The sequence below is a fragment of the Meleagris gallopavo genome, chromosome 4 (genome assembly GCF_905368555.1).
Source record: "Meleagris gallopavo chromosome 4, MGAL_WU_HG_1.1, whole genome shotgun sequence".
Taxonomy (NCBI): domain Eukaryota; kingdom Metazoa; phylum Chordata; class Aves; order Galliformes; family Phasianidae; genus Meleagris; species Meleagris gallopavo.
In genome coordinates this window covers 48,550,849-48,574,205 of record NC_139407.1, presented here as the reverse complement: position 1 = coordinate 48,574,205, position 23,357 = coordinate 48,550,849, and the positions used below count along the sequence as shown (strand labels likewise).

Here is a 23,357-nt window from a genome sequence, read left to right as displayed (position 1 = left end):
CAAAGCTAACTTCCTAAGCTGTATCACATTCAGATGTTCCTTAAAATGCTCTTATTTCCTGACCAAAGCAAGCTGCTACAAAATCTGACTTGAAGGGAAATGTGCTCTCATTTTCTAAAGCAAACAAAGCATTGTAATGGTTTATTCATAAGAAGTAAAAAGCTCTTTACTTCCCACCATTTCAAAGTGGATTTGCTCTTCCAGATCTCTCAAAAATCTGCACCAATGGAAGCAAAAAACAGTAAAATAAAGAAATATATAAATGTATAAATGAACACATCCACACCAGTCACTCGTAGTAGTAAGTAGTTTAGAAAGACAAAATCAGGTCACAGAAACAGTATCTTTCCTTTTGGAAATTAAACAAAAAATAATCAGAAACTTTGTTTTGCCAAATCTCATACTAAAAAAAAAATTCAGGGTTTAATATGACAATTTTAGCCAAAATCAGAGACAAAAAATAGATACTTTCACACTGAGCATCCAAATAATCAAACATAGGCAGAAAAAACAAGTTCTTTACTGTGTCTAAATCCTTACTACTTGGAATGGGTACTGTCTGAAAATTCTGGAATTGCTCTATATGAACGGAAACATTTTTGATAGACAAAACAATCACTGGAATAGAGAAACAACTTGCTATCCTGCTCTATATAAGCCACCTTCACAATCCTGCTCCTGCAGCCAGTGTTACATGGAAAGCAAGGTTGTTTCCAAAAGACTAGTCAGGAATGAGAGCTAGTGGAACACAGGTTCCAGTTCAGAAAAGCTTTGAAGCATGCATTTGGGATTGCTTCTTATGACAAGAGAATCAATCAAACTTTTCCTTTTGTTGAATCAAATATGTCAAGAAAGTGGAAAGTGGAAACAAACACATACAAGTCATGGAAAAACGAGGAGCCATGAGAAATATCGGGCCATATTTGAAAACATGGTTTAATGTAAAAAAGTATTACATACATAAATGAAGTAAAGTTGCACATGCAGTTTTATGCATACAGCTGAATTCATCTGAAATGCTTGTTCAACACAGGTTTAGCAAAACAGAATAACAGTGATACACTATGAAGAGTAGAAATTAGAAAAAAAAAAAAAAAAAAAGCACAGGTAAGAGAAAGAAGAATTTGCCCATCCTTTCATTGCCTCTGAGTCACAATTACTCAATAGGTTTGATATGTAACTTCCTCCTAGCATATCTGTACTCGGTATCAGCAAGTCACAAAAAGCACAAAATTAGTAGGAACAAATAGAGCGCAGACTCACCGGCCATTGTCACGACCCACTCCCCAGACTCTGATGCTCACTATGGGCTGTGAATGAAGAACTGTACGATCCATTGGGTCGATCAGGTTCAGCATGTCATTTTCCAATATCAGGTACATGTCTTTGCCCTGCAACTCCAGAAAATGTACAGTTACAGAGCATGTCCTCCTCTCAAACTGATTAGTTTTAAGGAGTTATGCCTACGTTGTTAAGCCTTGCATCCTCTAAATTGATGCCAACTTACATTTTGTTCCAAAAGCAATTAAGAACACGTTTGCTCGGTTCCAACATGAAAAAGACCTAAGACAACATTCTGCTACTAATGTATTTTTAAAAGATCCCAATCACAAAACGCTAACTTTTAAATGCAACTGTTTGACTCATTTAAATGCAATCTAGCGAGTTATTCAACAAATCATTTGTTTATCCTATCTTCAATGCATTCTTTCAAATACAGAAGAACCACACGTTACTAGTAAATGTTTGCATGAGCCCCTGTCCACACCTAGGGCAAAGCTCTGTCTCTCACACAGTACGTGCTTTGTTTCCATAAACTTTAGCCAATGGGCCATGGGAACAGACAGCTATTTGTACGCTGTCTTTTACTTATATGATACTCTTTAAAGAAATATTACTTAAAGAGGAAAACCTAGTAGTGAGGAATGAACAAAAATTCTGCCAGTAACTGCAGAATCCTGGAGCCAGGGTTTCTCGCTAACTCTTCTGGTGCATAAGAACAAGGAGAATGCTTATCCCCATAGAGGAAACAAATTTAGAAGCAATTTTCCTTTTGATGCTAATTCACAAATGCTAATCTTCCTCCTATTGCTAGCATCTGCAAAAAGTCTGCTGCTTCTTCTGCCACATCTAATAGTTCTCTTCTCAGAGACTGCAGACTGTGGAATCTCATGGAAATGATCCTGGACCCACAGTTGAGACTTAAGACAAGCTCCTGCTGATAAAAAGGAGGGAACTATGAGCTAAATATGGAGTAATTTGTTTTTCCTCTATTGTGCTAGAATCTATAAATGAACAAAAAGAATGGAAAAGCTCTGACATCCCACTGACAAATGTTTCAGAAATGACCTTTTTGTTCACCTCAATGACACAGAAACCCTCTCTCTGCCTGCTTACTGTGGTTCAAGTTTTAATGATGTGTGATTTTTGTGTTTTTACATGACATACATTGATGCCACCCTAACCTCAGGGATTCAAGGCCAGTTCAGGGAGAGGCAGACACTGCCCATTGATGGGGGGAAGGTAGTGAACCACAGGTGTTGAATCACAGGTGCCCAGCTTTTGTTTTCTGCCTCTCATGGGGCTGAACACTTCTCCCAGCCCCAAGTCCTCTAATGAGCATTCAAAGGGCACTGTGACACAGAGCTTGCAACACAAGTACTGAGAGGGCTGCAGGAGGGGAAAGGGATGCGGGCTGGTATGCAGCCTGGTGCCTATACAAAGATGTTGTTTAGCTGTAGTAACCTTGTGTGTAAATGAGACAAAAACACGGGAAACAAAATAATCTAGGATAGCATAGGTGGATGGGAATGATGATGAAACCAAACGGAAAACAGAATAACCACAAAGAAAAAGAGCAAGAAATGTGCTTGGAGGTCAGAAGCAGTAAATGGTTTGTACAAAGAGTATTACCAAGTGTTAAAAGATTGCTTTTTGGACCCATTTTCTACTTATGTATTTATTCCAGAAGGAAATTATTACAAGAAGGTAAAATCTGTTCATCATGCAAAATACATTGGGATTACAGTAATAAAATGAAATCCAAATTAGCTGGAAAAGATTGGAGAATGGGCAGATAAGTAACATAAGTCAATTATCCTTGCAGCTCAAGGGATAGATTAGCTGCAGCCAGAAGCAATATATTTTGCTAAGTTTTGTTCCTTTATATGTTGAAGGTATTTCAAAGATGGAAATACCACAAGGGCATGAAGAAGTGATTCAGGTACATGGGGAGCTCAAAACATGACTGACTCAGAGACCAACCTGAAGCTGCACGCTGAGGATGGTTCTCACAGGAAGAATTAGAAAGGGAAAGTGAATATAGGAAAGACTCAGGTCCAACAGCTTTCAGGGAGGTGCTATGTATGGTGGTATACAGGCCAATAGCAACAATAAGTCTTGTTTATGTAAGTGACTTTATGAGGTAGAAGAATGTAATGGATGGCAAAGTAGCAATACAAACAAATGAGCTTTTTTTTTTTTTTTTTTTTTTTTTGCATCATAGAGAACTGCGGAAGTTAGAAACTTACACAGATCTTCTTTCAAAGGTGACAGGAAATCTCACATTAAAGCCAGTGACAAAGCTTCTGTAGGGTCAGAATTTTATTCAGGGTGATTTGCTATTCTATTTCTTGATTTTTTAATCATGAAAACATGGGATGATCCTAGTCTCAATTTCACTTTCATTACATTCTAGCTAAAATAAATCTTGAGGCAATCTTAAAACCCCTATGTGCAGCCATCAACCCTAGCTTCGTAATAGATTTCTGCCGTATGTGCTTTATGTGATGTGCCAGTGATAACCACATGCTTTTCAGATTCCTCTCTAAACTGTGCCTCTTTCAATCACTCTTGAAATAGTAGCTTGTCAGCAGAAAAAAATGTTGTAAAGATTTCTTTTAAAAATCAAGATGGCAATTTACTCCAGAGGCCACCAATTCAAACACAGAGTCTCTACTGTTTCATTGTGCTAATGTTTACTTTTTAAATGAAAATTAAAAATAATTAATTAAAAATTCCTTTCAAGAGGACACAACTTTTCACCAGTTTGGCTTGAAAACTGGCAAGAGTTTTGAATAAAGACCAATGCAATTGATAGAGAAAAATATGGAAAAATGTGAGTATTAACTTTTAAATCAAAGTAAAACGTGCCTTTGAACTGATATATTTCAAGTTAATTCGAGTTCTGTCATCTGAAAAATGGATGGGATTACAAACTTGCAAAGAGAGTGGTAAAGAGAACTGAGCTCTCTGTTTTTTCCTCAGTTTGTGGGAATTTGACATCCATCAAGTTGAGGAACACTAGTTAACGCTTTCAAGAGTTACTGGAGAGGAAACAACAGGGAAATTAATGAAATTCATTTCCTTCTGAAAGACTGATATGTAATCATCTTAAAATAAGCCATCTGTCCATCATTCTCAATTTCATCAGACATGTTAGAAGCACGGTCACAGCAGTCTGGGTTTCTTTAAAGCCTTTTTGTCACTGGGAAGCATGTGACAATGTTTTCCAGGGCATTGCTCTAAAATCTCCAGCCAGGAGGATTCCACTGGATTCAAGTTTTGCTTGTGCGTCCACAACTCTGCTTCCACACAGGTGTGTACTAGTGAAGATGTAAACATTGAAGGGATGTCTCTGGGGGTGTCTGATGTCCTGAGCAGTTTGGAACAAACATGTCAGCACTGTCCTTGAACAGTTCCGACAGAGCTAACTAGGACAGGGAAATCTAAACACAGAATACGGAAATATTTGTCTTTAGAGTTGTTCTTTCAAACTATTTTACAACACAAGAAGCATATTCCAAGAGTTGAAATTCACATATTCTTACCTCTCCCCAAATGCCAACGGTGTCTCTGATGTCATTTTTGCAGTAAGAGAGTTGTCTGATGCAATTGTTCACAGCAACACTACTTTTTCCAGGAGCAAGATCCTCTTCTGCCATTTCTACCCAGCCCAAAGAGCGCACAGCAAAGCACTAAAAAAGGAACAAAAAAATATCTGAATACGAATCATAGCACACAACACATTGACTGCTGTGACAAACACACACACATAGGAATAATGGAAAAACCCTAGCCATAGATAGAGCACAAAGGAAAGTTAAGCTAGCATCTTGAGCTACTGGACTATGTATGTTGCAAAAATTACACTCACAGTATATCTCTACCTTGTAGAGATACATGTCTACAGTATATCTATGTATACAGACAGTATATGTCTACCTTTTAAGCAAAAAAAATTTTTTTTTGTAGATTACAGCAATCATTTTTACAGTAAGTTTAAGTAAGGTAGTTAACAATAAACAATTCAAAGACCTAAAAAAACAATAAAATATCGTAACGGAAAAGCAGGCTTTTTTCCAGAAGAAATTTAAAATGACCTTTAATACAAAACTAATTATATAGTTCTTTAAGCTCTGGTTTAGCCAACCAGAGCACTGAGCTGGCAGAACAATGCAAGGCAGTATTACTTTGCACATACGGTGCTTTTCGCAATCAAAACGGAATGGGAGAAATTCAGTGGCACTATCTTTACCCTACTGGGATTTACTGGGGTAGAGAATAAAAAAAAATTAATTTTTGAAAAACAAGCACAAACCAAACCACATTTGCAAAAGATGCACCTTCCTAACAGATACGCCACAGTTCTGTGATGGTCCCTAAAAGGTTCATCAGTATTGGTTCCTGAGCCAATATCCAATTCCTGCTACTTTCTAGGTATTTATACGGCAGCAGACCAAATCCTATCCCATCTTTTCATTCCAATTTTGCAGGAGTAACAAAAAGAAGCTTTTTAATTGAGTCAGTAAGTGGGTGGTGTCTCATGCTGACATGAAGCTGCACTCCTTGCATTCAAACCATGATGCTGCGCTGTGGAGGTGCAGGATTTGGGGGCATACATTATAAAAGCAGAACTGAGACAATTTGGAATTAATCACTGAAAATCTGCTGTAGTGTATCTGTTTTTTCATCCTCTGCCTCCCCTTTCCAGAGCAGATCAAGGTTTGAACTTAATTAGTACTGAGCCCTTGCACTCTGCTTTGACGTGTTTCTTCTGAAACATACCAGTGTCCTTAAATCCTATGTTGTTCTGGCAAACTGACTCACAACTGTTTCAGGAAATCTGATTCCCTGTTAGGTCTGGGCACAATGCTGACCCTGTGATGGCAGAGGCCAGCACTCATTGCAGTAAAGAAATCAGCATGTGGTGCTAAAGCAGATGCTGAATGTTCATTTGTTTTCTCCTAAAAAGTGCTGAGAGGTCAGCATGCAGCCTGCCTCCTGCACCCCTGGAACTACTCTGACTACGTATAGCCATGCATCTCAACTAAGGCAGCAGCCAACAGAAACTGAAGCTCCCATGCTTCCACATTTTTATTAGCTCTCCCTTCCCCCCAAGAAAGAAGGGAACTAATATGCAAATTCTCCTCCTATGCAGCCTATTGGAAAGCCACAAAAGCATTGACTTTCAGGTAAAAAAGAGATGAGGGAGAAAGGAGGAAATAATGGAGGAGTCACCGCTAAAGTGTTCTCTTCACTTCAGGGCTACGAAAGGTACTCGGACAACCACTTCTTAGCAATTATTAAGGTCACCCAATTGTAAGACTGCAGAATTATTTTTGGCACATCAGATGCTCATGAATCTTGCTGAAAGTGCTGTGATGCCCATTGGGGTATTAAATATTTATATCAGCAAGCTTTTTAGATACAGAATTTTTACTTTTCCAGAAGGTTGTTCTGTTGTTGGTGGTGGTGGTGGTTTTTTTTTTTTTTTTTTAACACATATTTCAATACTGCATTGAATCACAGAATATTAGCAGGGAGAATAATTTTCTAAATCAGGTTAGAAGTGAAAAACTAAATATATGTAATAAACACATTATTTCCTTATTTCCTTATTATTTTCCGTATCTCAATCTGCAATATGTAAGCTGATTTCAAACTGCAGAGATAAAAACAGCTGTACTGAATGGAGTATATCTTAAGCAGTTCAAGTTGACAGCAAGCACACTTATGAGTAAAGATGGTGAACTGTTTGTTTTTGTTGTTTTTTTTTCCCCTTGGGCACTTTTATTCTCATGTTGAATTCTCCAGTGCTGGTACCTGCTGTATTTCTTTCCCTTTGCAGCTCACTGTAATGACAGCAGAGCGAGCTGAATGGGACTCTCTGTTGTCCATGCCATGTATTCCCCCTTTGCGTGAAGGGTTTGGATCCTCTCCTGTCTCCAGTCCCTCTCAGTGTGTCCAGGCCAGGTACGTGAGGGAAAACCAGTTGGCTTCTGACACCAGGCAAATCTTTGTTTTTATAAGAAGCTCTTATATTAACCAAATTAAATGTCTCACAACAAGTTTATCAAAAAAGCGTATTTCCCAACGACTCCCTACAAACAAAAAAGCAGACCTCTTAGTAAAACCCAGAAAGATGCAACACTGCCTAGGAAGTATCATGATGCCTGTGGCTCTAAGCATACATAAACAAGTGCTTGTTTGCTCCAAACCTAACCTGAAAAAGAAAACTCTTCTTGGTTGGCTCCAACACATGTTGGTGTGACTCAGAATAGACTTTCATGCAGATTTCTGCACTAAGTAATATGAGTAATGTACATTACATACCACAGCTCATTTATCATCAGTCTAATTGACAATAAAAGCATATAACCCACACACATATACAAAGGGGATAGCAGAAAAAGTGGGCGCATGCATGCTGCATTCCCCCCTCTGTGTATTGCCAGTACCTTTAAAAATCTTACAAAAGATCCACTTTGTGTTTTACTCCTTTGTTTGTTTGTTTTGCAGGGATTTTGCTTGTTTTCTTAACTATTTGGCTTAGAGGTACTCTTTAAAACAAAAGAAAACAAAACCCAACATAAACAATCTACCCAGTCTCTCCCTTCAGGTGTGACCTAGTTCTTAAATTAGGGTCAGCTGAGTTAGCGATGACAGCACCATTGCTTTCTTAGCACTGTAATGTGGCACCACAGCTCCTCAGCTCCCATCAGCCACATTTACTAGCCAAGAGAGAAAATGCTGCCTTTGAGCTGAGTGAGCTTAGCTAATGCACCCTCTTTTCTCCTGGAACTAATGTGTGCAGTCACAGCCAGCCACGCTGAAAAGGATTGAGGGCAGCTCTCCTTGGCTAAGAGTTGACGGGCTCATTAAAGCAGCCGTCCCTGGTAACTTCAGCTAGTTAACTACCCCTGCTCAATGCTCACAGCTAATTATTGGCAAATCATAATTTCAAGGTAATCCAGAAGCTAACTTCTGGCCTACAGTGACTCCCTCTTTTTCTCTCACAGGGAGTTAACAAATAGCCTTTATATCACGTTACATATTTTCACAATTAACTTACAAAATAACACCATATAATTTTCTCTTCCAGGTCAGGACACTCTGCGTTATTGTACATTTTGATGTCTAAAAAGAACAATTTGGAAAAATGTATCTGAATAAATAGAACATGATTTTCCTGCCTGCATTAATCCAGTGTCCCCAGACTCCTTCCAAGAGCTGCAAAGAAAACTAGGTCTGAAGCAAAGTAAAGAAAGCTGAAGAACACAGCAGGAAAAAAGGCAGACTTAGGAATGGTGCACTGTATGAGGATCACACGGACAAAGCTTTATGCTTGGTTTGGCTGGAAGTGGGCAGAGGATGTGCAGGGAGAATGCTTGCTCCTCATCCCAACTGTGTCTTTCAGAAATCTTGTCTGATTCTATGAGCACAGCATGTCTGAGACAGCTAAATGTAAATGTTTAAATCGCAGTATGACAACAGTCTCATCTCAGGTGGAGACTTCACTTTTCCTGTTAGGCAGAGTGCATAGGGTGTGCTGCAAGAAAAGACAGCCAAAGAAAGCCATCTGAACATACTCTGCCCCATGAAGAAACAGATGAGCAGAAAGGAAAACACAGAAATCCCCACCCAGTTTCCCAGTACCAGGGAGCATATGTCTGCATAGATGCAAATCTAATTAATGTTCTAATTAATATTAATGGCCTGTAGTCAAAGCATCAAACTCATAAATGCTGTAATCTAAACTCTGTAAAACACTGTAAACCTCTCTGGCAGTGCAGGTCAGCCCTGAAACATCCACCCAGGCTGAGGTTTGAATGAGTTCAGTGAATGGTGGTTCATGCTCCTGCTCTTTGGTGTCACAGACCACTCCACCACCAGGTACGGTTCTGCTCCATGAGAGCTCTTTCAATGGGAGCACCAGGAAGAGCTTTTCCAGGTATGTGGAATCATGATGCATCTCTGCACACAAGCAACAGCACATTCTAGCTAGTGCTAAACAGGTACTGTTAGGAAAAAAAATGTATCAGGAAAACTAAAGCAAATACAATCCTCCAGTAGGCAGCGGACAAGAGATCAATTTTGCAAGACTGAAGTCAGAGTAGTATGGGAAATTGGATGGATCATAAGGGCACGGGAAGACCAGATCAAATGACAAGGAAAAATTACATTAGAACATCAGCTTGAGAACAACAAACTAAGGGACATGCCTAAAACACAGATTAAATGCAATCTAAATTGCTTTTAGATCACACAGCTGCTGGTATGTGCTGTGAAAAACTATGTTTGAGTGTATGTTCCTTGGGGATTTAAATCTATGCTATTAATTTCTTCTCTACTTCCACAGGACTTTAATATGAGCAATTTTCTTTTGTTTCCCTTCATGCTTTTCCTTTTTAAAGGTTGTATCTGTCTGCAGATAAACATACGAGTAAATCATTACAGCATCTAATAAGGTCTTTTATCACAGGCCACTGAGCAGACTTGTGCCTGTGCCGCAGCATGTAGGTCAGATAATTAACCGCTTCTTGTGCAGCCAGCACACTTCTGAAAATTCCACTTACATCATCTTGAACTGTTTAAAAGTAAAGCAAACTAACACATTGCTTTATACTTTGGAAGATAAAATATAGCTACTGTATCCTGGGAAATGAGTTCCAATATATTTGCCTGCTACACATCAAGAAAACTTGCATTGATTTCAGATGAAAGTATTAGAAATGATCAAAGCTAAACTGAGTAACAAAAGAATAAAGAGATGTTGCTACGCAATTAATGAACAAGCCAGTACTTCAAATAATGTGAACAGATTGCTGCATATCCAAATATTCAGTTGTCACATGAAAATTCTTAATTACCAAAAATTCAAACTGCAGAATCAAAACAATACTAGTAAGCATTTTTCAACATTTCTGCTTTTCAGTTCATGATGGTTTATCTGAATTGCTGAAAACATGCGTATCATACAAAACCAAGAGTACATTTTCAAATCACAACAGAATTAAGAAATAATAATTGCTATTGAAAGCAGATGACAATAAACTCAACTTCTGTGGAGCAAAATGTGAGGGCTTTAATAACACTATAAATAAACCTTTTAAATATGTTACATCTCTAGAGCAGGTCAATACTGAACTCTCTGCTTTGACAGTCCCTTGCTGTCATTTCTCCAAGACACTGCAGCCCCATTTTTTCCAGACACTCAGACTCCAACACGTAGGCTGACAGCAGTGGCTCTCTTCCAGTTTAATATTTGTTTCAGTGATGCTTTCTGGCTCACAGCCAGAAGTCAAATGTGCTCTATCAAGGCAAGAAAGCATTGCAGGACCATTGTGCTGGTTCAAGATTTTTATGAATCCCAATTTCTTTTCATTATGGTATTTCTGAATCAAATGGAAAACCTAGCCAGTTGAGCAGAATGGAACAGACATCATTATTCTCTACTAATACCATTTGCTAAATACAGTTCTGAAGAGAAAATTAACATCACCTCAGTAAAAAATAGGCTTAGATTTCAGATGCTCCGCAGTTACCTTGACTTCATACCCTAAAGAAATGGGCCTATAGACTCTGCTTTGAGCTACAAATGGTGTTTTGAGTTTCATTATAGTGAAATAACAAATATGCTTCCTCTGTAAAGAAAAGGCAGACACTTTTCACCAGAAACTAACAAAGGATGATTGTTAAAAAAAGCTCAAATTAGGGTCTATCTTGTAGAATAACTGAACTGTAGACTAACTTGAGCAAAACTTGTGTATTCAACACACAAGAGACCCCAACAAATACACATTTCCTTTGTCTGTAAAGACAAGCCCTGCAGGAGTTTGTAAGGTACGGAAGAATGCGTGCATTCATTTCTTAAGAAGTAATGTTTGTGTTTGTTATCTTTAACCGTAAGTGTTACATATTTACTTTTCTGATGAGGGCTCTATTCTGCAGGCTGATGGATGTAAGAGGTTTTAATACAGCTCAAAGCACTTAGTTATACATACTTTCAAAGGTAGAATGCATGATATTCAACTTGAAGAAAAAACACAGAAAGGCAAAAAAAAATTTAAAAGAATAAGCCATTACGTGAACTCTCAAATGTAATGAATCCATAGTAAAAAAAACTTGTCTTGAGCTGTCAAGATTTCATGTCTGCAGAAACATTTTTAAGAGCAATTTTTTTTTTTTTGGTAGCAATTATATTTATCACAGCATGCAAAGTCATTGAGTTAGATCACTTCTGATCCATTCCACTTGTTGAAAGAGACTCAAATGAATATGAATCTCAAGTCGAAAAACCTTGAGTCACAAGCCCCTGTGGCTTCCCATGCCTAAGGCCCCATTCACTGTCCCACTGTCTCCCTGCAGCACTGCAGAGCTATGGAATGTTGTACACCCGATGAGGAGTGACATAGTATCACTATGCAATGTATATCTCAAGTTTTTATATTCTTAAGTGATAATTGTTACCTTCCACTCCTTTTTTCTTTGTTGAAATACAAGAAATATTGGCACTGGAAACTTCTTTTACTCTATAGTGCAACTGAGAACTAATACCAAAATAAATCTGCATACAGGTTAGAGCTATCTAAACATTGCTCTGTCATACAACACTATGTTCCATTTCAATTTATTCTTAAATTAACTTCCTCCATAAATCTTGTTTTCACAACAGACAAATAACCCACCAAGGTTAACCATGCTATTTTTAAATTGCGTATACGTAATACACATGTATATGCATAACATACATAAATACATATATACATCAATACATGCTCAGCATTTTTTCATTAAAGAATGATAAACTTTGTGACATAACAGGCAAGCCAAGGCTGCTTCTCCAAGCTGCTCTGAACTGGCAAGTTAATATGAATAATTGAAGAGAAACACAAATTTATCTTCTGATCAGTTCATTTTGTAGCAGTAACGTGATGAACAGATATTCAAAAGTTAGTTCACAACCAACAGTCTTGCTCTAAAGCTGGAGCTGGCAGAGGCTATACATTGCTTTAGAGGTAAAATAATCAGTCTCCTGTGGGAGTATGAAAGGCTGCAAGCTGTGATTACTTCATCGATGTATTAGCAAAGAGGCCAGCAATAGCAGCATAGGCTGAGCTAAACTGGGAGCTTCCTGCACACTGAATCTATTGATCCCAGAACAGATGAGGAGCTTTCCACTCGTGGGACATGAATATGATTGAGACAGCTTCTGCTCCCACTTTCTGTCTGCTCTCAAGGACTCCTTTTATAAGTTATACACATAAGTATGCTAGCCCTGAAAGAGCTGACACTGTGCTGCAAAGTACCAAATAAATTATGATTAATTAAAAATAAGAAAATGTAAGGAACACCGTCACCTGGCAACAGTCCTGCTGGGAGCAGGCAGGAAGCTCCAGCCAGCCTGTGCTGCATGCCCATGTAACCTATGCCACACGTAGACTGCATGGCACTTGGAAAAGCATGACCTGAGACAAAAGGATGCTCATATTTCATCTTTTCTTTTCCCACTCCTGTAGAAATGCAGCAGCCTGATGTAACCCTTCTGTACAGTATATCTTAAAAAATAAAATACTGATAATATCCTGAAATTCAAGATGTTATTATTGATCTACAAACCTGGAGATTTATGTTAAATTTTAAAGCACCTTCCATTTTTTTTCCCCACAAAGAATGTTGTTTTTTTTTTAGATATACATTTTTCTGAGAAAGGCTTCAAGAAAATCTTTCTCTATACATCTTTCCTGCTGCTCAGTCATCCATGTCCTGATCCACCAGAACAGGCTCACATCTAATTAAGATCCCAGAGATAGATGGGATTTCTAGGAGTGAAGGACATGCAACATACCACAGGATCTTGAAGTGCTCGTGAAATTAAAATATTTTATCCCAGACATTTATGCATATATTGTAACAGATAAACTTATTGCAGCTATTTGTATCACTAAAAAGTCAGTTGCTGAGATTTGGGAAAAACCACTTGTTTCTTCCTCTTTCTTGGACTAATCTTTGTATTTGATTATAAAGTAAGACTACATTTAGGACAAGGTGGAAGAAAATAACATATAGATGAAAATCTGTGTAAGTATATATATCACACTATAACATGATTACTTACAGCATCATCTAATGATACAATAGATGTTAGTAGTAAAATGTGTCAGTCATGGCAAAAGAATGAACACACAGACACATTCTTCGAGACATCTAATACACAAAATGAAAAAGCATTAAGAAAAAGTTGAAGTGATGTATTTTAGTGCTTCAGTCTGCTGTTTCTAAAACTGCTTGTGAAGCAGAATGCTTTAGCACACCTGCATCATTTATCTGCAGCATCTCCACAGCTGGGAGTGTGCCTTAATGCTCATGGCAGGCAGCCAAATTCAGAAGCAACCAAGCAGCTTAGGAATTGCTTTCCTCATTGCTCACCTTTTCTACTGAGAGGCTGCAAAGAAGGAAAGACAGATAAACTTTTGCTTTGCTATAATGATTGTTGTGACTGACCTCTCTTCAACTATTCACTGGACGTTTCAAACAGAAAATCTATTTTCATTCAGTTCTAAAAGCTACTGAAATGACTACCTGAAAAGTGAGAAGAGGAGGTAGCTAAGGGCGCCTTTTTGTGTTTGAAACAAAGGAAAAACCACAACCCCCCAAAACCTCTTCAAATTTCTCTGAAATGTTTATGTTGATTTTATTTATTTAAAATATTTTATTTCCAAATTATCATGCTACCTCCTGAAAGTCTAACATAAGCCAATAGCAAACAGAAACAAATTTTTGAAACTACTTAACTCATATTCTATTTCCTCTGTTTTAAAACACTCACAAACATTGTTTAAGGAAGATCCACATGCACTGAATATTATGTTTTCTTCTATTTTGAGTATTCCATCAATGCAAAAAACGGCACTTCTAAAGATGCACTTGGGTGTTCTACTGGCTGAAGTTTAGTCTTGAAAGAACTTTATAAGTACTCCTTGGGCTAATCCCCAGAATATATAATTCTGCTGCTCACAAGAAACTTTCAGCTACTGGCAAGATTATTTGGAAGGGATCTCAAGAGGTCATTGAGTCCACTCCCCCTGCCAAAGCACACACCCTACAATACGTCACACAGGTAGGCATCAGATATTCTATGAATATCTTCATAGAAGGAGACTCCACAACCTCTCTGGGCAACCAGTTCCAATGCTCTGGTCACCCTTACTGTAAAGAAGTTCTTCCTACGTTCAAGATTTAGGCCATTGCTCCTTGTTCTATCACTGCACACCACCAAGAAGAGCCCGGCCTAATCCATTTTCTTTTCACCTTCATTCAGATATTTATTAAGATTAATCAGATCCCCCCCTCATTCTTCTTTTTCTCAGGCTGAACAGACCCAGGTTACTCAGCCTTCCTCATATGGGAGATGTTCCAGGCCCTTTATCAACTCTGTGGCAATCCTTCTAGGAGATCCCCACCTTTTTTGGGCTGGGGAGCCCAGAACCGGACACAGTATTCTAAATGTGGCCTCACCAGGGCAGAGTTAGAGGGAGAGGATCACCTCCCTCAATCTGCTGGCCACACTCCTTTTAATGCACCCCAATGGATGAATACTTTAGATCTATTCTACATAATATTGGAAAAAACTCATCTGAAGTAACAAACCTGATCAAACATTGCTAAACATTAAAGCCAAAAAACACAGAGCTGCTACAACAGTCTGAGAAACAGGTACTCACCTTTTAAGAAGGTGGCAACCTCAGATTTTAATTGAGATGGACTGAACTAAAGTTTTCTGTAGAGCTTCATATGCTCATGAGAAAATTAGATGCAGTATGAGGTGAACCTACTGGATAAGTGTTGACTATTTCCTGTCTGCACCAATAATCTAGAAGCTATTCTGAATGGGATTCCTTTAACATGGAAAGTTTATCCTTTCTTGTTCTTACTAGACATGACAAAAAGTACTTTTCTCTGGTTAGATCTTCACTTGCATCAGAAATCTGACTCATCTCTAGCCCACCTCCATCATCATGGGGACAGACTGATTATTTGCTAGTGGCCCTGAGTCTACCCAGGATATCTGTTTCTGGAGAAGGTAAGAAACATGCAGAAATGGGATCTCTCCAAAAGACACAACACCTACCTTCATAGCAATAGACACATCAAAAAGATGATAACTCTTTGGGAGCTACTTAGTATTTTGTAGAAGTTATTTCAATAGTGATATTTACAGGCCACATTCATGACAACCACAAGACAGCCTCATGTCACTCAAAACACCCAAGTATGCTTAACAATTCATCACCACGTTCATCACTTTCCACGCCTTCAGCTTCTTTCCATTCACTTACGGGTAAATCATCACATTCAAGTACCTGTACAGTACATTCAAGTACTGAGCAGCATCTCGCACCTCTACAAAATGTAGAAATGATCTCTTCTTCCTTTCAAGATCCTAAACACTTACTGGCTTTAAAATTAGAAAACAGACTTTTGAAGCAATTGCCTAGTGCTTCAACAGGTATAGATACTTTTTCACAATTCTTAGATATCAATATATAGCTACTTTAAAATGGCAAGGATGAAAAGTAGAGCCCTGCTGAACAAGCTAATATGGAGGCAGGAAATTAGAAAATCCATACAAGACTACATTAAGCCTATGCAGAAAACCACACTTAAATGGAAAAAATAAAGGCAGGTTCAAATGTCCAGTCAAATAGGCTGATTCTGTATAGAATCAGGAGAAACTGAGCTGCACGACTCCTCTATTTATCATCCCATCCCTAGGGACAGAGACAGATTTCCCAAGAGGTTCAGTTTGATTGCACCTGCACAGGGAAAAAAAACAAGACATAGCCCAGATGAGTTTATAGTCCAGGATTCATAAAAGCATCTTTTCATCTTCCTTGAAACTCAAGTAGGAATGCACAGGTTTCTGAATAAATTAACCAGGAAAGTTATGATCTGTCTCCTGGGAAGCACCAATTCAAAACTCATTTCCAGCCGCACATGTTTCACATGCAGAATTAGTATCCCTGTCAAGTACAACGAGCCATCTCTTCAAGAAATTCCTACAAAAATAAATCACTGAAATGGAGAAGCTCAATCTAATCATCCTCCTCTTTCTTCCCCTTTCCCTTCCCTTCTATGGTCTTGTGCAGAAAACCTGCACCAACGTGCCAAGGATGTGCAACTCAAAGCTGAGTAAATAACTTTTCTTACAGGAACTACATGAATTCTATGACATGCTTTTCCCAACGTTGACTTGTTTACAACACTACAATCCTTTCAGAAGCAGACCATCTTCGGGGAAGGGAACTACTAGAGACTTCCACATGGTGGCACAGTTCCCTTTACTGAAAGGCAGCACTGATCTGTGTACCTAAAGACATTTTTAATTTTATTTTTCCTTTAACGTACTGGCCACTATCGTGAATAGGCTTAAACAGATTTAAAGTCTCTAGCATCTCTCTAACAAGGCCCATTTTGACAAATTCTTGCAACAGAGAGTTTAATGAGTTACAAAGCTTCCTTCTCTGAGGCTGTGCTTGCTGCCTTGCAGAAGCAAGCTTCAAGCCAATGCAGTGAGGCAAGTGATGTGGCAGGGAGGCTGAAGAAGCTAGAAATCTGATTTATCCAAGTGTTAGGTCATCTGTTTTAAATCCTACTGCACTTCTTTTACTCTCACAATAAGTTGGATAAAATGGACTAACAAGGAACCCTCCTACCACATCCGCCCTTCCATGATTTTTTTCCAGAGGCAAAGATTTTCCTGGTGTTCCCAGACCCACCTCCCATCTCTGCAAGGTACAGCCATACAGCAGCTGGCAGCTCTGCCCTCAGCCTCTGGAGCTGCAGAGTAAGGCCCAGGCTGAGCTGTACTATAACAGCCCCGTCAGGCAGTGATAGATAGCACATCAGTGCTCAAGTGATGCAATAAACATAAAACACTTGTATAATTCTACTCCATTTCTTGCCCTGCTCCTTTCAGCCACTTCAGTGAATGTTTCAGATTACTCATTTAAGCATCATCAGCACAATTTGGCCTACACAGGAGAAAAAAAGCCAGTTGCTGTGGACAAGCTCTTGGCTTCATTTCACTTTGCTGATACTGGATGGTTATCAGTTTCACAAATTGTGTGGTAGCTAAATAGCTAGTCAGACAGGAGGGAGATGATGACCAGTGTTCCTTGTCCACACAAACACTCCACACAAGGACTCCCCCAGTGCTAATCATCCAGTAATGAGTTAGACCAAAATATCAGCTACTTGCAATGCTTTCCACACTGTAAGACATTTGAAAGGAACAGCTTTCTGAAGACTGGTACCTAATGCTCATCACTCCCCCACTCCATTTACTGTGCCTGTCATTGTAATGAGAGCAGCTGAAGCCTTGCTTTTTAACTGCCAGCCTGCCAAGCGAAACAAACTTATTTACATCTGATTTAAACATCACAAGCCAAATAATCAAGATGACAAAGACTTTTAAGTACCCTGATCAGTCTGTTTTCTCTCCTAAAATACATCGTTAATGCTATTATAATTATTAAATCTGTTTTATACTGTCTTTCTGCATCTAAGTAGCTTCTGCTCCTGTCAGTCACTGCAGGTGTATGGCAGCAAAGGCACTCATTTAAACTAGTTGGATTTCCAATTTTAGAGATTCACATACATTCTTAAAAATGGATGCAAGCACATGGCAAAACCGTCAATAAGGCCAATCTGGAGACGTGCACAAGCTTTCAAAACCTCCTGCTGCTTCCTTCTCCTCAGAAAGTTTAGATTACATCACTGAAGGCCCTGATTTAATTATGGTGCTTGTTCACATAGTAGTCTCATTTTTATCCATAAATTTTATCCTCAAACTAGACTGCATTCTCTGTTCTCTAAAATACAAAGTTCCTTTTTCTAAAAAGCAGCTTCCTTGTTAGTATCTGAGAGCTGAAGAAGCCACTTGAGCAAGGAGTATTTAAAGAGGAGACAAGCTTGAGAATAAAGAGCCACTGCCATCAATGAAAGCCCCAGGAAGCTGTCCAGGCACAACAAAAAACAAGCCCCTCTCTTACTTAGAACAGAAAACTCTCCTGGTTGTGCAAGGGGTCAGTTATTACCACTTACTCTTCAGCTGTAACATGCAATTTCTTGGCTCTTGGTCACACTTTCCTGACCAAATGGAATAAAACTTTAAATTGCAAATTCCTTTGAAAAAATTAGTCTTGCATGGTCAACCTATATTGTGCCAAAAGGAGGAGTATATTAAACTTCACAACCTAGGGAGACATTCTGCAGCTTGCAAGTTACGTTCACAATTGCAAATCTTTAATTGTTATTTCACAGTGTATTTTCTTACAGACCTTGGCTTCTGGATCACTGTTGATGCTACAAGAATCATCATCATCAGACTGTGGAGCATTTCTGTTAAAGAAAAAACAAACAAAGATCAACTTAAAAATAAGGTAAAAATTAAGGAAAGCACCATATGAAACTGGTTACTCCATGGGAATTTCTGAAGTCATTGTACCTGAGCTTCAAGGAGGCATAGCGCAATGTTGCTCCTTCAAACTCTTTCAGACTTGGGTCTGGGTTCACAGTGGCTGCATGCAGGTCCTAGAGATAAAGGCAGTTTGGTCAATGCAGTATTAAGGACACCGTCACGTTATTTCTTATTTCAAAGGGAAATTAAATCCTCCCTGCAAAGAAGCGACAGTATTTCTGGCTGAAGTTGAAAAGAGGCATGCATATATATTCTCAAGCTGCATTTCATTCAGTGCAGGCATCTTATTTGTTATATCATGGCAGTTGCCCTGCAAGTTTAGACTGATTCCATTCCATGTGGAAAGATCAGAAAAGGCAGCATGTTTGTGAGCTACACATCCCTAGCAGTACCCCCATTCACTTCAGCCTAAGTTATGAATGACATTCATGGAAAAATAAAAGGGGAAAAAACAGCCACTGCCATGCAAAAAACAAGGGTAATAGTATTAAAGGTTCTAAAATCTGACAATATACTTGCCTTCCAAATGTCACTATTAATCTTTCCCCCATTCAGTACAGCAAAATCACTCCATGGCTGTTTCTAGACACATAATTATTCACACAGGAAGAAGCACATTGATAAAAAAAAAAAAAGAAAAAGAAAAAAAAAACACAAGACACTGTTGTTAGCATTGATATTTACAGGATGGGTTAGGGAACAGATCACCTCAAACTTCAGCTAATTACTATACCATGGCATTTGGAGGAAAGGGAAGAGAAGACATGCTTCTAACAGTTACTTACCAAAACAAATGATTGAAACAAGGAAAGTTAATATAAATTAGGAACGAACAATGAAATTATTCTTTAACTATGATCTTAAAAGCAAGCAAAATAAATCTGAATATGAATGTTGGCCACAGCTGCTACAGCCTGGTAAACAGCAGTTTAGGGGAAACACAAGGGTTTCCATTTGATTGGCACATTTGTTAAGAGACTAATGCTACTGGAACTAGAAACACTGCAATACAATGATATATAAAAGGAGAAGATACATACAAGGTAAAGATCAAATATTTTCTAGGGAAAAAGCACGAGGAACAAAGTGAAGGGAAGAAGGGTTAATAAGGAGTGCAGAGAGACTTTTTGCTAAGAAAGTACCTTTGTAAAATCTAGGATTTTTTTTTTTTTTTTTAAGAAAACAAAATAAACCATCCACTCTCTCATTTTTCATTTAACTTTCTAATAGCTCTGATGCATTCAGTGGTGCAATTAATAAGGCAATAGTGCATTTAACACTATGGCAGTCTGAGTTCTGTCCTTCCCTGCAAAGCCTGGGAGGAGCAACTAATGTTGGAGTTGTTCCCCTTCCTCCCCCACAAGGAAGCCACCTTCTTGTAGCTCCCCAAATCATCAAGAATTCCCATAATTAATAATAGCCCCTCCCAAGACAAGCTCTGCACCAAGGCCAAGCAGCACCCACATACCGAATGCATTAATTCACAGTATGGATCTTACATCTCAGAAGTGCTCTCAGGAAATTTCCCCTGGAGTAATTATTGGTTACAAACAACTCCCATTAGTAACTCCTCCCAAACATGCCTCTGACTTAATAGTTGTTAGCTTTTTCTAATAAGCCCCTCATTTTTAATTTATTAGCTGTTGGCAATTATGTTACCTATGGAAGAACTTCTAGAGGTGATCCAGGTGTGTGATGAATCAGACTTTAAGAAGACAATTACCATCACCATGTTTTCTACTGGGACCTCAAAGAAGTTCTTATTGAAAATTAAACCCCCTTCTCTCTGCACAGGAAATGGGAAAAAGGCAGTAATTTCTCTAAAATTTGGAAGAAAACATACAAAACATGAGGATTTGCAAAGGAAGTCATTCATCAATGCAGAGAAGAAAAGAGCCAACTAAAACTAAGTGAACTTTAACCGTCTGTCCATAGTTTTGTGCTTTTGCTGGAGTAGAAATCCTGGAGATAATCCAGGTTAGCCATACTTAGTGTTTATTAGCACTTCTGCTAAATGTGCAGAATTTTCATATCATGTGTAACCTGTAATTGGTTTGGATTGAAATTCACCAATTATCTTGAAAAGCAAAATTGTCTTACAGCCTAAGCAAGAGTAAGACGTTTTTGTATTTTTCATTTTTTAAAGCCCTTTGTGCCATTTGTGCGCATTACGGCACCATTTTTCCATGCTCATTTTCTTGTAACTTGCTGTTCAATGCTAAGTAACTGTTGTACTTCATGCTAAATACCTGCAACCAGGCATGGAATAAAACTGGCTATCTTTCTTGACTGCTCTCAGCTGTGAGCCACATTCTACCAAATGAAGCAAAGTTTCTGTATGTCACATCATTTAAGAGACAGGGACACAAAGCTAAAATAAATAACAAATAAATAAATAAAGAAGGAACAAGACAAAAGGTAAAAATAGCATTACTCAGGGAACAAAAAAAAAAAAAAGTTTCTGTACGTTTATTTGACTAACCTAAAAGCTGGAATAGCCCAAACAAACTCAAGACTAGCACTTGATGGTTCACAAACGAAAGTGATAAAATAATTGTTATGGAGTGACAAAAGCCCATTAGGACAAATAAGAAATGCTACCCACACCAACCTTCAATCCTAGATTGCCCTTTCATCCATCAAAAAGGTTTTCAGAAGAAAACAATACAAAGTCCTGCCCATAGGGTTGAACTAAGGCAGCCCTTCCAAGACAGATAATTTTGGAAGCCTGTACTCCGAGCAGCTCTATGGGAACCAGCAGTACACAGCTCACAAGTGCTCCAGCCTCAAACTGGAACCTGTCCACCACAACCACTGCTGCCAATGGCAGCACCAGGACACAGACATTTGGGAGCCTCATTCTAGATCAAATACCACGTCTTTTGTGTCAGACTGACAGACACAGATTTCTAAATTAATTCTATCAGTGTGCTGGTATTTTGTTGCAGTGCTATCTTAGTAATGATAGCCAAAAAATCAGTATTATTTAAATAGTAGCATGTTAGAAGCTTATTGGTGAACATAGAAACCTTGAAGAGATGAATTCCTCAGTTTATATCTACAATTAAAATAGGCATATAATATTAACATATCAATATAAGTATCAGGAATTTGCTTATTTTCTATATAATATTTTAAGATACAGTATATTGTATTGATCCTGCCATAGAAATGCATATGCTTGACTGGATCAAATTCTTTAGTGCATTAGCACGTCCACATCAAAATCTAAATAAGCTTAATATGAGTTATTACATACTCATATATACGGCATTTTAGAATAGCTCTTCAAGTGTCTTATTTTATACATTCACACTGTACTAAGATCTGTGCTGCTACAACTAATCTCTGTTTAAAGAAATCAAAATTATAAAAGATTAAAGGTTCATATGCCACATTACCAGCAGGTCTAGTATTTTCATTGCAAAGACATTTTAAACAGAGGTAGAAAAATAACTCAAAGAATATATGCATTCTCCTTCTGCAATTTAACTAACCTAACTGATTTCTGGGTAGTCATGAAAGACGTCTACAACTTCCCTATTGAAGCCCATATGTTGTCCATATTCTAGAGAAATATTTAATGTTGAAGTTATATCCCTCACTCATACAATCCAGAAACTTGAAGCTGGAAGAATTTGCAGGAATTTATATGGAGCATTTCTGATTTTTTGTCTTATTTTCTACATGATTGATATCAATCGATGTTCTTTCTCCATGAACCTCTCAGAAATGATTTCCAATGAGTTTGGTGAACAGGCACCTTACTGATGTGAAGCATAACTAAAATGGTGTGGTCAAGTTTGGCAACCTTATGAGTAACATTTGTGAACGTGTGGAAGCAATCTTTCTGAAATAATAAACAAGAATGTGCATGTTTAAGCTTATACAGGATTAAAGTTTCAGGGTCAAAACTGTAACACACATTTGAATGTCCTTAACTTCCCTTGCCTTTCACCTAAGTTATTTTGGTGCGTGTACCAATAAATTCAAAAACACAAAAAATGTCATACCTAAATACATTAAAAAAATAATAACCAAATACTGCCTGATACAAAAATCAAAGCTAGTACAAAGACTTCAATTGATTCCATAAAGCTGTAGACATTCTTCTGGAAAGGTAGAACAAAAAAGGATTACGTTTCAAAATAATCTGTTATCGCGTTAATGGTTCATTCCACAGAAGTCAACTCAACGTTAAAAACCAATGTGATTCCATTTTTGAAGCATACTCTTCCTTCTCAGTATTTATTTTATACTTCTGCGTATACGACATTCAATCAACCTTCTCAACTGTGCCTTTAAGGATTATTTTAAAAGGCAGTATCATATATTGCTCTTTCAGCCCATGTAGAAAAAGAGAACATATTTCTTTCTGTTTCTAGTTAAAGACTGACTGCAACACAGTGATCTACTCGTGCAGATATTTTGTACTGACAAGATGTTAAGAGGCTTACACTGGAGAATACTTGATATTTATTTAATAGCAACTACCCTGTAAAGCAGCTGGTGTCTCAAATGAATTTTTTGTGTGATACTCTACTTCTACTAGGTGAACCAAAAAGAAGATGCAATTACAAATAGTCTAGCAAAA

The 23,357-nt window shown here is 38.1% G+C and overlaps 1 protein-coding gene across 12 annotated transcripts in view; it reads right to left on the bottom strand.

Moving 5' to 3' along the window:
• Nucleotides 1-23,357, bottom strand: part of APBB2 (amyloid beta precursor protein binding family B member 2) — a 150,855-nt gene that overhangs the window by 37,234 nt on the left and 90,264 nt on the right. For 9 of the 12 annotated variants that reach the window (XM_085223258.1, XM_085223257.1, XM_085223260.1 and 6 more), the window contains 5 exons: nt 19,283-19,345; nt 18,791-18,876; nt 18,624-18,684; nt 4,830-4,976; nt 1,264-1,391 (listed from right to left, as the gene is read on the bottom strand). In XM_085223258.1, the coding sequence (XP_085079384.1) occupies nt 1,264-1,391; nt 4,830-4,976; nt 18,624-18,684; nt 18,791-18,876; nt 19,283-19,345 (485 nt within the window). The remainder of the gene's footprint in view (nt 1-1,263; nt 1,392-4,829; nt 4,977-18,623; nt 18,685-18,790; nt 18,877-19,282; nt 19,346-23,357) is intronic. The other 3 variants (XM_085223262.1, XM_085223263.1, XM_085223261.1) reach the window with 1 other exon arrangement.